Raw genomic sequence first — 12759 nt, forward strand, 5'->3', positions numbered from 1 at the left:
ATAAATAATGGCCCTTGATATGAAAAGGGTTGAAAACCAATGTTCTAACATGTTATCCAGGGGTTGACAGTCACACTAAGGTCTCAGTACAGGCCGTCTTCTACCCCAAAAGTAAATGCTTACTCTCTCTTGTAGAACAAATTCATGTTATATCCAGTCAATAAACGGAATGAGTTGGCATTGTCCTTCATGAATAGCCAATAATATTTAATGAAGACCAAATGCACTTGCCTGCCGGACCGGTCTCACATACTGTACCTGTGCTCTCTCTCTCTCTCTCTCTCACATACTGTACCTGTGCTCTCTCTCTCTCTCTCTCTCTCTCACATACTGTACCTGTGCTCTCTCTCTCTCTCTCTCTCTCACATACTGTACCTGTGCTCTCTCTCTCTCTCTCTCTCTCTCTCACATACTGTACCTGTGCTCTCTCTCTCTCTCTCTCTCTCTCTCTCTCACATACTGTACCTGTGCTCTCTCTCTCTCTCTCTCTCTCTCTCTCACATACTGTACCTGTGCTCTCTCTCTCTCTCTCTCTCTCACATACTGTACCTGTGCTCTCTCTCTCTCTCTCTCACATACTGTACCTGTGCTCGCTCTCTCTCTCTCTCTCTCTCTCTCTCTCTCTCTCTCTCTCTCTCTCTCTCTCTCTCTCTCTCTCTCTCTCTCTCTCTCTCTCTCACATACTGTACCTGTGCTCTCTCTCTCTCTCTCTCTCTCTCTATTAATGGCAAGTATTTCCTACACAGCTTCTGATATTGTGAATGTTGGCTTAATGAAACACTGATTCTGCTACACAAGTCAGTCTCAAGTGTCCTTGAGTGGGTTCCAAATGGCTGGGTGTACGGGTGTGTAACAGAGTGCACAAATGGACTCTTACGGGTCCATTTGGTTCCATTTGTGCACTCAGAGTTATGGGGGCGACTGCGGCTCAGGAGGTAGAGCAGGTCGTCCAATGATCCATGGGTCGGCGGTTCGAATCCCGGCTCCTCCTGTCTACATGTCGAAGTGTCCTTGGGCAAGACACTGAACCCCAAATTGCTCCCGATGTGCTGGTTGGTACCTTGCATGGCTTCCGCCGCAATCGGTGTATGAATGGGTGAATGTAACGCCAGGGCTCCACCGGACGCGTTGCGTCTCCGTCGCGTCGCGTCAAAAAACGCACCGGTTCAATTTTAATGCACGCGTCGCGTCTCCGTCAACGCGGGCTGTGTAGCCACCCTTCATTGATTAAAAAGGGAACATTCCCTGACGGTGACGGAGACGCGACGCTGACGCGCCCGGTGGAGCCCGGCCGTAATGCACAATCTATGTAAAGCGCCTTGGATAAAGGCGCTATATAAATGCACCATTTACCATGGGGGTCCTTGAAATGAAAAAAAGTTTTGAGAACCACTAAATAGGCGCGGAAAATGGCATATGTGCATAGAGCCCATTGAAACAAATCGTTTTGGGGCTCCCATGGAGACATCACATTGTTTTGAAAACCTCGCTCTGCACTAGTATTTCCCGCTTCACTGTGAGTAAGTATACTATTAGCAATACTTACTTATTAGTTTGAATCCCGGACTTTACTGAGTAATGTGGTAGTTTTACCGATTAATACCTGAGACCAATTCTGCAAATGTCTTCTAAATCAGTTTTCTGAAAAATGTACGTTGCTATATCAGTGGTGCTCAAAATGTTTCATGTCAAGGACTCCCAAAATGATGTATTTGGCCGCGGACCCCATCCCAAAATATTTTGTTCCGGGAACAGCCAGAAGTGAAGATAATTTAAAGGACCATTTCACCACTTTTCAACCTATCTTCATATAATAGGTCCTCACTAATAATCATGATAAAATGGCACTATTGTTTTCTACTCAGTCTGTGTCTCATAGGAGGGCTGTGGGCAGTTCAGAAACCTGTCCACCAGTGACATCATCGTTAAGCAGATTTTTTTTTAAACAAGATTTTTTTACAAAAATGTTTTATTATCGTGGGCTTCCATTTTCGCATTTCAACTTTTCAGGACTAGAAAGCCTGCAGTTTGTATTAGCTTGGATTCCCCATCGATGATGTCACTGGTGGACAGGTTTCTGAACTGCCCACAGCCCTCCTATGAGACACAGACTGAGTAGAAAAGAATGGTGGCATTTATCATGATTATTAGTGAGGACCAATTATATGAAGATGGGTTGAAAAGTGGTGAAGTGGTCCTTTAAGTAATAAGTTAAAAATAATTTGCCCATTTTCAACCATTTTCACGATAAAAAAAACAAAAAAGCAGATCTACAACCTCATACGATGGCATGAAGTGACACGCTACGAGCTTGTATATCTCTTATTTTTCCATAGCCAACCAATGTGTGCTATAGTATACAGTATGGCTAAAATCTAAAAAAATCTAAAATGAGTTGTAAAATGTGAGCAGGCTGCTTATTTCCACCACTGCTAGCAGAACACTGAGCTGCAGTTTCATCCATGAAGTGAAAACAAACATCATTTCTCACAGATTGCGAGAATTGCATTTGAACAAGGCAAATTAAAATATGTTCCAGGGTCCAGGGTGTAACTGTAGACTCCACAGTCCAAGGCTCCTTTGGGATATCCACTGTGCCAGTACCTGCTAAATAAAAAAAAAAACAATGTTTTGAACCACATCCACTCAGTCACTCACATACAATAGCAGTTCCTGCACAATCTATATTTACAATTAGTGGAAGGCCGTAAAATCCGAAATGGTTGGCTATGGCCGTTTATGTGACACGTGCGTGTCCATGCCAGGTGCATGATGGGAAGCCCAGTTCTTTTGTGTAACACCAATGTCATGTTTTGTTTTATTTATTATTATTGTATTTCTATTTGTATTTACTTTTTTCCTTAGACTTGAGCGCCCGAAAGCACTCGATAATAAACAAAATAAACAATGACATCCATTCAGTCACTCACATACAGTGACTTTGATAGAATTACAATATAAAAACATGTCAAATGTCTCACTGTGTTGTCAGTGGTGTTCCATCCACCCACGTCCATGTGCCCTCGGTCCTTTTCAGACCAATCCATGACCCAGTACCTTTAGCAGTCTCACGGTTCCATCCTCTGATGAATGCCTGATCATTTGTACATGATTGAATCATCGTTAATTTTATCCAATACTATCATCACTTCTTCTTCACACAATCATGGAAGTAGATGAGACACACACACACACACACACACACACACACACACACACACACACCTGTTCTTCTCCACTGTTAATGACCACCAGATCAGCTCCTTGATTCAGACATTCTTGTCTACCGTCCTGCCATGTTTTCCCTGTAGTGATCATGTAGTAACAGCTGTCTCCAAACAGCTTCCATTCACTGGGACACGTCTTGTCTAAAAACATCAAACAGTATTTCAATTTTGTGATACTTTGAAGTTCTACTCCTCTACATCTCAGAGGCAGATGTTGGTTTTACTCCACTACATTTATTTGACAGCTTTAGTTACTTTATATATTTAGCTCAACCATAATCCTAAGATTATTATTATTATTATTTTATTTACATTATTCTATGATAATTATTGTCGTACATCTCAGCAGTGATGAGTTTACTCCGATGTCCCACCTCTCTCTGCCTGAATCCCTGATAATAATTAAAACATCAATAGTAATACAAAATGTAATATTTATATAAAGCTTTGTATCATCTCCCACCTGCTGTCTGTCTCTTCAGCTGGTTTACTTCATGTTGCAACTGGTCCCTCTCCAGGGTCAGGGCATCGTATAAGGTCTGCAGCTGGGTATAATCCAGGGTCAGGTTGTGGGATATGGTTGAATGATCTGCAATCATATAGGTAGGACAAGTGGTGAAAAGAAGTACACACAACACAGGCTGGTTGAAGTTATTATTTTTTTCATGTGCATCACTTATTAACGCCACTTCCTTTATCATACAGATGCACAGTAATACACAAAAAAATATAATCAGAGAAAAAGGAAACAGTGAGAATTAGGTTTCACCCGATAACAACAACTTGTGTTGTTTTATATTCTCGAGTACCTGCTTTGTGTTTCTGCAGTTCCTCCACTAGCGTCTCACTCTGACTTAGTCTGGTCTGGAACTCTTCCATCTTGGTTTCACTCGCAGACAGTCTGAAATCCATATCTGAGAAGCACACAGAAAACATCTTAGATAACAGGGAACGACAGTTGATCAAAAAGGTGCTCCAATCTACGTCACCCCTGGGGGCAGGGTTGGGAAGTAACGGGGGAGCTCCAGACCCCCAGGAACGTGCCCAGGGGGCCGGGCCGGTTCCGGCGTGCCGCCCCGCGTCCGAAACGGTTGAGAAATGACAGTTACCATGTGGGGGTCCCCGGGGGTGGGGGGGGGAGCTCCAGACCCCCAGGAACGTGCCCAGGGGGCCTGGCCGGTTCCGGCGTGCCTCCCCGCGTCTGAAACGGTTAACGGTTAACCATGCTGTTTTCGTGCTCATACATACCCACCCAGCCAGCCACCCACTCAACAGGTAACTGTAACGTTTTATACAGTACATTTTAAAATGTGTAATCTGGATTACAGTAACGGTTGTATAGTAACGGGGATTACAGGCTTGGTTACATTCTCCCCTTCCCCTCATCAACTTTAGGCCTATATCAATAAGTTATAACACCAAACAATAAAATAATCAGTCGAAATGAAGCACACATGACTCATGACAGTGTGCTGTGTGTCGCTGCTGCTGCTGCTGATTAATTACAGCTGTGGATCGCACATTGCAAAGTCAAACTCGTCCGCTCAATCGTGCATATAACAATTGCACTAGCAAGCTCATGTGTCTGTCTGTCTGTCTGTCTGTCTGTCTGTGTCTGCACTCTGTCATGTGAAAACTTACTTGTTAAAGTACCATTAGTTTTTTCTTTCTTTTTTTCAAGAGGCCTACCAAGCATGCCTTTGGCTGTATACAAACTACCGGTATACATACATATTCTTTATATTTGTATATTTATTATAATGATTAGGGATTATTATTGTAATGATTAGGAATTAATTTGCCTTTTGTGCGAACTGTGCCTAGCTGAATAGGGAGAGAGGGCGAAATCCAAATGACCTGTTTTTCATTGGAGTTTCATTCATGATTTTTTTGGGGGGATTTAATTAATTGTATTTTGTTTGGTATTTTGTTTTGGTTTATGGTACATTTGGTTGGTTGAGTTATTGTATCACTGCAGTAATTGACCATAAAATTAACCATTTTATTGTTGATTGTACTACTGAAGTGATGAATTTTATTAGTGAAACTATGAAATTATTTGATTATCATTGTAACAGTATTTAATCTATATTTTTTCACGGTGTTGGAACGAAAATAAACACACCCGTTGAGACCATCCAACGTTGTCATTCGGTCAACAATCGAGGGCTGCTACATTCTCAGTACCTGCTTTGTGTTTCTGCAGTTCCTCCACTAGCTTCTCAGATCTGGTCTGGAACTCTTCCATATTGGTTTCACTCGCAGACAGTCTGGAAGCCATATCTGAAAACATATGTACAATCACACAATCACTCTGGAAGGCATATCTGAAAACACACATACTGTATAACCACACAAAATACTGATATGTGAAATTCAGTGGTGGAAAAAAGTAGTACAGTATATTTACTTATCCCACTTCGAGCCATTGCCATTAATCTACGTCAATTAAAGGCAATTAATCAATGCTATCCTTAACGCCGTAATTGCCGTAGCTCTACGGCAATTGGGCTTTTATAGTGCTTTCGATTGATCAAGTCATAATGCTACTCACGTTAGCATCGGGTTGCTAGCTGGTGCTGTCAATAACACAGGATCTTGCCATTAAGATCATCGTGGCCATAATCACATAATTCTATCTGTTTCTTTCAATCGCCTGTATCTCCTATTCCTCGTCCCAGATGGCATTTTTTGTCAAAACAAGGTTTATTCCAGGGCCCAGAGCAGACGATGTGATCCTTCTGCATCATGTTAAAGCAGCACCCGCGGCAAACATGGAATGATGTTGCATCGTCACACACCCCAACATAAGATCATAACATCCGGTCTAGATTTTTGGCTCTTCAAAATATGAGATGAACAGGGAAAAATGCTGGCGTGGATTATATCATAATTTATCAATAAATGCTAGCGGTCTAAGAGTTAAATAAAAGTAGTAATACTGTAGAAATGTAGAAATAGTATTGCATCAAAATTCTAAATGTACTTAAAGGGGAATACCACTCATTTTCAACATTTTACTATGTCATTAATATACCTTTAGAGCTGTTGTGTGGAAATCATAAAAAAGTCCCCCCATTCTGTGTTTCCTAGAACTGGAGGTCTGAAAAAATCATTAAAGGACCACTTCACCACTTTTCAACCTATCTTCATATACTAGGTCCTCACTAATAAAATGGCGCAATTTCTTTCTACTTGGTCTGTGTCTCATAGGAGGGCTGTGGGCAGTTCAGAAACCGTCTTCCAGTGACATCATCGATGGGGAATACAAGCTAATAGAAACTGCAGGCTTTGGGCCGATTCATACTCCTATTTTAGAGCCGAATAAAAGTCGGTTCGGCGCTGTACAATGTGACGTCATTTGAGGTTCGGGGGGGGGGGGCGGGTACCGTCCTAAAGTCGGCTCTTCGGTGCTACTGAAAATTACTGACGAGCCGAAATCATTTCGGCACTACAGCGCCGAAACAGCAGTAAAATAGGAGTATGAATCGGCCCTTTCTAGTCCTGAAAAGTTGCAATGCGAAAATGGAAGCCATCGTTCTCACGATAATGAAAATCTAAACCTTTTTTTTTTTTTTTTTTATCTGCCTAATGATGATGTCACTGGAAGACGGTTTCTAAACTGCCCACAGCCGTCCTATGAGAGACAGACTGAGTAGAAAAAAATCGTCATATTTTTTTCATGAGTATTAGTGAGGACCTATTATATGAAGAGGTTGAAAAGTGGTGAAGTGGTCCTTTAACATGGTGAATCACATCTTGATGCTCGACCAACTGGCCATTAAAGATGTCTTGGCACCTCCTTTGTTTAAAGAGAATCTCAAGGTTCTCAGAAGGAGGTGGAACACTTATTGTGCTCCCCTCTCCTGACCATCTCTTTGAGACAGCAAGAGTCTATGGACTTTAATGTTTGTTTAGGGTAAATTATGTTGTAATTCGTGCCAGCCAAGTGTATGGACTTTAATGTTTGTTTAGGGTAATGAAAACGTAAGCTGTTATCTGGCTGGTATAAACACTGCCCTCACTGCGCCCCTCACTTCACACATGTGTGATTTCTTTTTTACCAACGCTGACCGACGTGACCAAAGTGAAGCGCCTGATACATTATACTGTATCTTCAGGTCTGAATGCACCTAATTAGACTCATTGAAAACACACATCCCTGCTTCTGGTGACGTGTTTCTTTTTTTATTTATTTCTAAATGATATATAATCAATTATCGTAAATATTGAATCAAGCAACTTAAAAAATCAACAACTCCACCCCAACCCCCCCCCCCCCCCCCCCCCCCCCACACACACACCTCTCTCTCTCTCATTAGCAGGCAACAGTGCAGCACTATCTCTCTCTCTCTGTTTCTGGCACAACAGCGCCCCTACTGGTACTCATAGTCAGAGTCACACACAAACATAGGTTAACACATCAGAGTCACACACAAACATAGGTTAACACGGACATTGCTGTTCCTTAGAGTGGTTGCACCACTCAAAAATGTCACAAAAGAAAGAGGCTGAAATGAGCCCACTCGTGTCTGAAAGGTAAACATAGGCTACTGACCTGCATGTTGTCCTTCCAGTTGGCTCTTAAACTTCTGGAACAGATCTTTCACCTCCCAGCGGATATCATCGGCCTCAGCCAGACAGAACAGCAGAAGCAGCAAAGCAGTCTTCATTGTAAAGTGAACTGTGTGAGGCCAACATGCATGACAGCCTGTATTTATTGGAGGTTCATCAGACCCTGAACATTGTTCGGTTCGTTCAGGGGGGAGTGACAGGTATATCCTCTTTCTCATTGGATAGGATGGAGGCGTGGAGAAGCATGTTTAGAGCCAACTGTTTTTTTAACACACTTTTAGGGGAGGTGGAGTTAAGCTGTGCGTGTTCCTAAGAGCAGTGGTTCTCAGAGTGGGGTCTGCAGACCCCCAGGAGTCCCCGAGGGTCCGTTTAAACACATTTAAACCTATTTTATATTTGGTTCATTGCAAAAAAAGAAAAAATCTACAAGCCAAGCTGAACATAAGCTACTTAAATGTCATTGCACAGAATGTACCATTTCACAAGCTTTCAGAATGATTAGAAAATTGTAGATCTACAAGCTCAGCGTTGCTATTTTCAAATAGCCATGCAAAGTTAAGTATACATAAGTTGTTAATGTGTTTTGTGATAATCTAAATCTAAAAAGTAACTCAAGTTTTCAATGAATTACAGGGGAGCTAAAGGGGCCATACGTGGGGGTCAAACAGTATAGGAATGTGCTGGACACATGATCAGTGCTGACAGTGTGTAAACATGTTGCTAATTATAATATTGATCTAACTTAATAAATCTACATGTGTAATCTGACAGTGTGTAAACATGTTGATATGATATTGATCTAACTTCATGAATCTACATGTGTAATCTGACAGTGTGTAAACATGTTATGATATGATATTGATCTAACTGCGATGTGGCACAAAGGTTCACTCGATATTTCATTTCAACACCAAAAAGAGACATTCAGTGCTTCCCCCCAAAACTTACACAAAATACATTATGGATGAATCACTGAAGCCCTATTTCATAAAAAGAAAATCACACTTGTGTGATGTGAGGGACAGTGGCGTGCACAGATAGACACTAGGGGGTGCTAGAGCACCCCCTGCCCTTTTGGCAATGTGCCCTTTTGAAAACAAAAGGGCACATATGAGCTTGAGCTTGTAGATCTGCTATTTTTCAATAGCTAAAGCAGAACATAATGCTAACACCAAAAGGGGTTCCCGCCCAAAATAGATTAAGGCAACCGGCCGGTTCCACGCGCTGCACAAGGTGCCCTTTTTTAACTTGAGCACCTGCCCCTCTAAATGTCTGTGCACGCCACTGGTACCGGGTGAGTTGAGGCCCGACGTTAAGCTGTGTATGTGTTCAACAACACGGCCATGCAAGTTAACATTGACAGCTACGAGGTGTCGAAAGCTTGACCCGCATAGCAACAGTTGCTAGACTATTTGGATTGGCATTGCCATTGGACAATGGCTTTTGGGGTGGGGTTTAGCGAGGGGCTAATTCGACCGCTAGAGTCCATGAAGAACGTCAGCAGACCTGGTCCAGTCCTTTGAGTCAAACCCTCCGGGTTCTTGTTAACGACGCGACATCCATTATTGTCCACGGTACCGGTCTCTTGTTGTTCCCTCCTCGGAGCAGGAAACTAAAACCTTTTATCGGTTGTAGAACTGCGAGGAGACCCAGGCCAGCCCCCACTTGAGGTTGGTCAGCATGAACTTCAGGGCCTTGGTCCACTGCTCCTCCGAGTTGAACTGGGTCTTGATGGAGTAGGAGCCGCCGCTGCCTCCCGTGTCTTCGATCTTGCCCTTCTCCACGTCCATCCTAACAGTAAACAAACACCATGAACAGTCACATACAGTACAGGTATTTTATGGAACGGTCACATACAGTACAGGTATTTTATGGAACGGTCACATACAGTACAGGTATTTTATGAAAGCCAGCTTCCACCACTAAAGTGTTGTGGTGTTTTTGTTTATCCAATATTTCTTTTAGGGATGCACCGATATATTGGCCACATATTAGTATTGGTATCGGCTGATATTTTTGCTGTTTATTGGTCAATATCGGTATCGGCAAATAAAGCTGACTTTAGCCGATATTTATCTAGTTGTTGATAAGCATCACTTTTGTGCCTGGCTATGTTGGTATGTATGCTATATCTGCAGTCTACCACGCTGAAGATTCTTTATTATAATGAAGATTTGTTTCCCTGGCACAAAAGGGGGAAATAACACTAAATACTATATTGGTATCAGTATCGGCTAAAATTGTTATTTAAAACATCGGTATTGGTGAAAAAAGGTAGTCAACCTTTCCCGGGCATAACTTGCCTGTAGGGCAGACAGAAGCCTAGCTGGTACCACAACGTTCCCGGGCACTAACTTGCCTGTAGGGCAGACAGAAGAACTAGCTGGTACCAGAACGTTCCCGGGCACTAACTTGCCTGTAGGGCAGACAGAAGCCTAGCTGCTACCACAACGTTCCCGGGCACTAACTTGCCTGTAGGGCAGACAGAAGAACTAGCTGGTACCAGAACGTTCCCGGGCACTAACTTGCCTGTAGGGCAGACAGAAGAACTAGCTGGTACCACAACGTTCCCGGGCACTAACTTGCCTGTAGGGCAGACAGAAGAACTAGCTGGTACCACAACGTTCCCGGGCACTAACTTGCCTGTAGGGCAGACAGAAGCCTAGCTGCTACCACAACGTTCCCGGGCACTAACTTGCCTGTAGGGCAGACAGAAGAACTAGCTGGTACCACAACGTTCCCGGGCACTAACTTGCCTGTAGGGCAGACAGAAGCCCGTGTCTCCTTTCTCCACCTCCTCTTTGAACTGCTGGACGCAGTCCAGGAACGCCACCATGGCGTGGTCAAACTTGTTGTCCCAGAAGAAGCGCAGACCTCCCGAGCAGTACAGAGGCAGCTCCTGGAAAAAGCGACGATGGCGACGAGACGAGACGAGACAATGAATGAATGCATCATGGAATAAAAAGCTAAATAAAATCCTGTGACTGAAACATTCTGTCGGGCCAAACGTCTAAATGACATGAAAGGAAAACAGACAGCAGTGTGGTTTATTAAGGTTTATGTCAGTAGTTGTTGTTTTTTTTACCTTGGACTTATCAGTCAGTGACTCCAGGTACGAGTGGTTTCCGTATGGCACCATGCGATACCTGCAACCCATGGATGACAATTGAGTAATTTAACGCATTTTGGACTGAGGTCGATAAAAAAAAAGGTTTCTAAAGATTTTTCTGAAAAAAACATGTTTCTATGTCAGTGGTGCTCAACCTTTTTCATGTCAAGGACCCCCAGAATTATCTCTATTGGGCCACGGACCCCCATGTCAAAATATGTAGTTCCAGGGACTTCCCCAGAAGCCTGCACATTAACCTTTTTCACGACTTTTCAAAATTAGCAGACCTACAAGCTCGTAACGCGCCACTCGGTGGCGCGCTATGAGCTTGTAGATCTGCTATTTTTCAATAGCTAAAGTATAACAGAATGCTTAAAACACCAACAGGGGTTCCCGCCCAAAATCGGTTAACTAATGCACCCGTGCACAACGTGCCGTATGACAACTTTTTCTGTCTACATGAAATCTCTTCGCCAGAAATGAGCTAGTAGATCTGCTATTTTTGGCCAGTGTTTGATAAAGGATCTTCCTCCTAGCAGGTACTATATGATTATACTAGGAGGAAGATAATTTAACATCGTTTAAGGGTTTTCATTGTGTTATTGATGAAGTCAAACGTCTGTGGCCCCTTTTCCACCAAAATAACTTATCACATTAATATCACATCTGTAAAAGTGGCCTGTGTGTCTATCTTAGTAGTGTTTATGTAAGGTATTGTGTGTGTTGTGTGCACCTCTGAAAGCGCAGGCCAATCTTGTTGGCCTGTGTGTGTGTGTGTTGTGTTGTGTGCACATATGGAAGCGAAGGCCCATATTGTTGGCCAGTGTGTGTGTTGTGTTGTGTGTACCTCTGGAAGCGCAGGCCCATCTTGTTGGCCTGTGTGTGTGTGTGTGTGTGTGTGTGTGTGTGTTGCGTTCACCTCTGGAAGCGAAGGCCCATCTTGTTGGCCTGTGTGTGTGTGTGTGTGTGTGTGTGTGTGTGTGTGTGTGTGTGTGTGTGTGTGTGTGTGTGTGTGTGTGTGTGTGTGTGTGCGTGTGTTGCGTTCACCTCTGGAAGCGAAGGCCCATCTTGTTGGCCAGCGCGTGCAGCAGCAGCACGGTCTGTCCCCAGGCGGCGTTGATCTCGTTCCACTCCACGGGGACGCTGGGGAGGCGACCCAGGCGGAAGTTGTTGATGGTTCCAAACTGACCGCTGTGCCTGGTGGGCGGGACAGCAGTCAGTGGACAAACACTCAAACACACTGGACACTAGGACAGACACGAGGAAACTGAGAGACTGTAAGAAAGCTGGGGGAAAGCTTTAGCAATCTCCCTTTTTGCCTTTTAATTTGAATGATTTTGTTTAGCCATTGTCTTAATAAATGTGTTTTTGTTTGCGTTGCAAAGCGACTTTTTTTGCAAAGCGATATTTGTATGTGTGTGCGTGCGTGCGTGTGCCTGCGGACTGGTTGTTGGTGGCCGGGGGTTTCGATCTTAGGATGCATGCCTACACTACTTGTGCCCATGGATTGCTGGGTGGCATTCTTGTTGTATCGCGACATATTCCTTGATTTTGTGGATGTATAACTTTGCTGCACCTGAACTATTTATGTCCTTGTATGCAATTTCCTCTGTGTGGACATGAATAAATTGTTAAAATGTTACCAGATGTGGAAGGTGGCGTTGAACACGTTGGTCTTCTTCAGGCGGTCCAGCTGGGTCTGACAATATCTCATCTGGTTGTCCACGCTCTTCAGCTCGTCATCCAGCTCCAGCTGCTGACGCTTGAATTCGCTGTACTCCTTCTGGTACCTGACACACACGCACGCATGCACACACAGTGTCACTAACTGATAGGTGGCTACCATGT

General features: G+C 43.6%; 2 protein-coding genes across 2 annotated transcripts; both read right to left on the reverse strand.

Annotated features, from left to right (window-relative positions):
- Positions 1-2186: 2186 nt before the first annotated feature.
- LOC306919087 (CD209 antigen-like protein C) lies at positions 2187-7900 on the reverse strand (the record flags this gene model as incomplete). Its single annotated transcript, XM_079531922.1, has 7 exons — positions 2187-2604; positions 2982-3094; positions 3226-3368; positions 3691-3816; positions 4037-4141; positions 5415-5510; positions 7786-7900. 7 exons carry the CDS (start codon positions 7898-7900, stop codon positions 2481-2483), a joined length of 822 nt encoding a protein of 273 aa, XP_079388048.1. The 3' UTR covers positions 2187-2480.
- Positions 7901-8964: 1064 nt separating this feature from the next.
- LOC306919086 (beclin-1) lies at positions 8965-12701 on the reverse strand (the record flags this gene model as incomplete). The annotated part of the gene is made up of 5 exons (XM_079531921.1): positions 8965-9593; positions 10559-10701; positions 10888-10948; positions 11959-12108; positions 12555-12701. Coding segments are annotated over 5 exons (670 nt in total), but the record flags the coding sequence as incomplete, so codon positions are not given.
- Positions 12702-12759: the final 58 nt, after the last annotated feature.

This window comes from Electrona antarctica (genome assembly GCF_951216825.1).
Source record: "Electrona antarctica genome assembly, contig: scaffold_901, whole genome shotgun sequence".
NCBI lineage: Eukaryota > Metazoa > Chordata > Actinopteri > Myctophiformes > Myctophidae > Electrona > Electrona antarctica.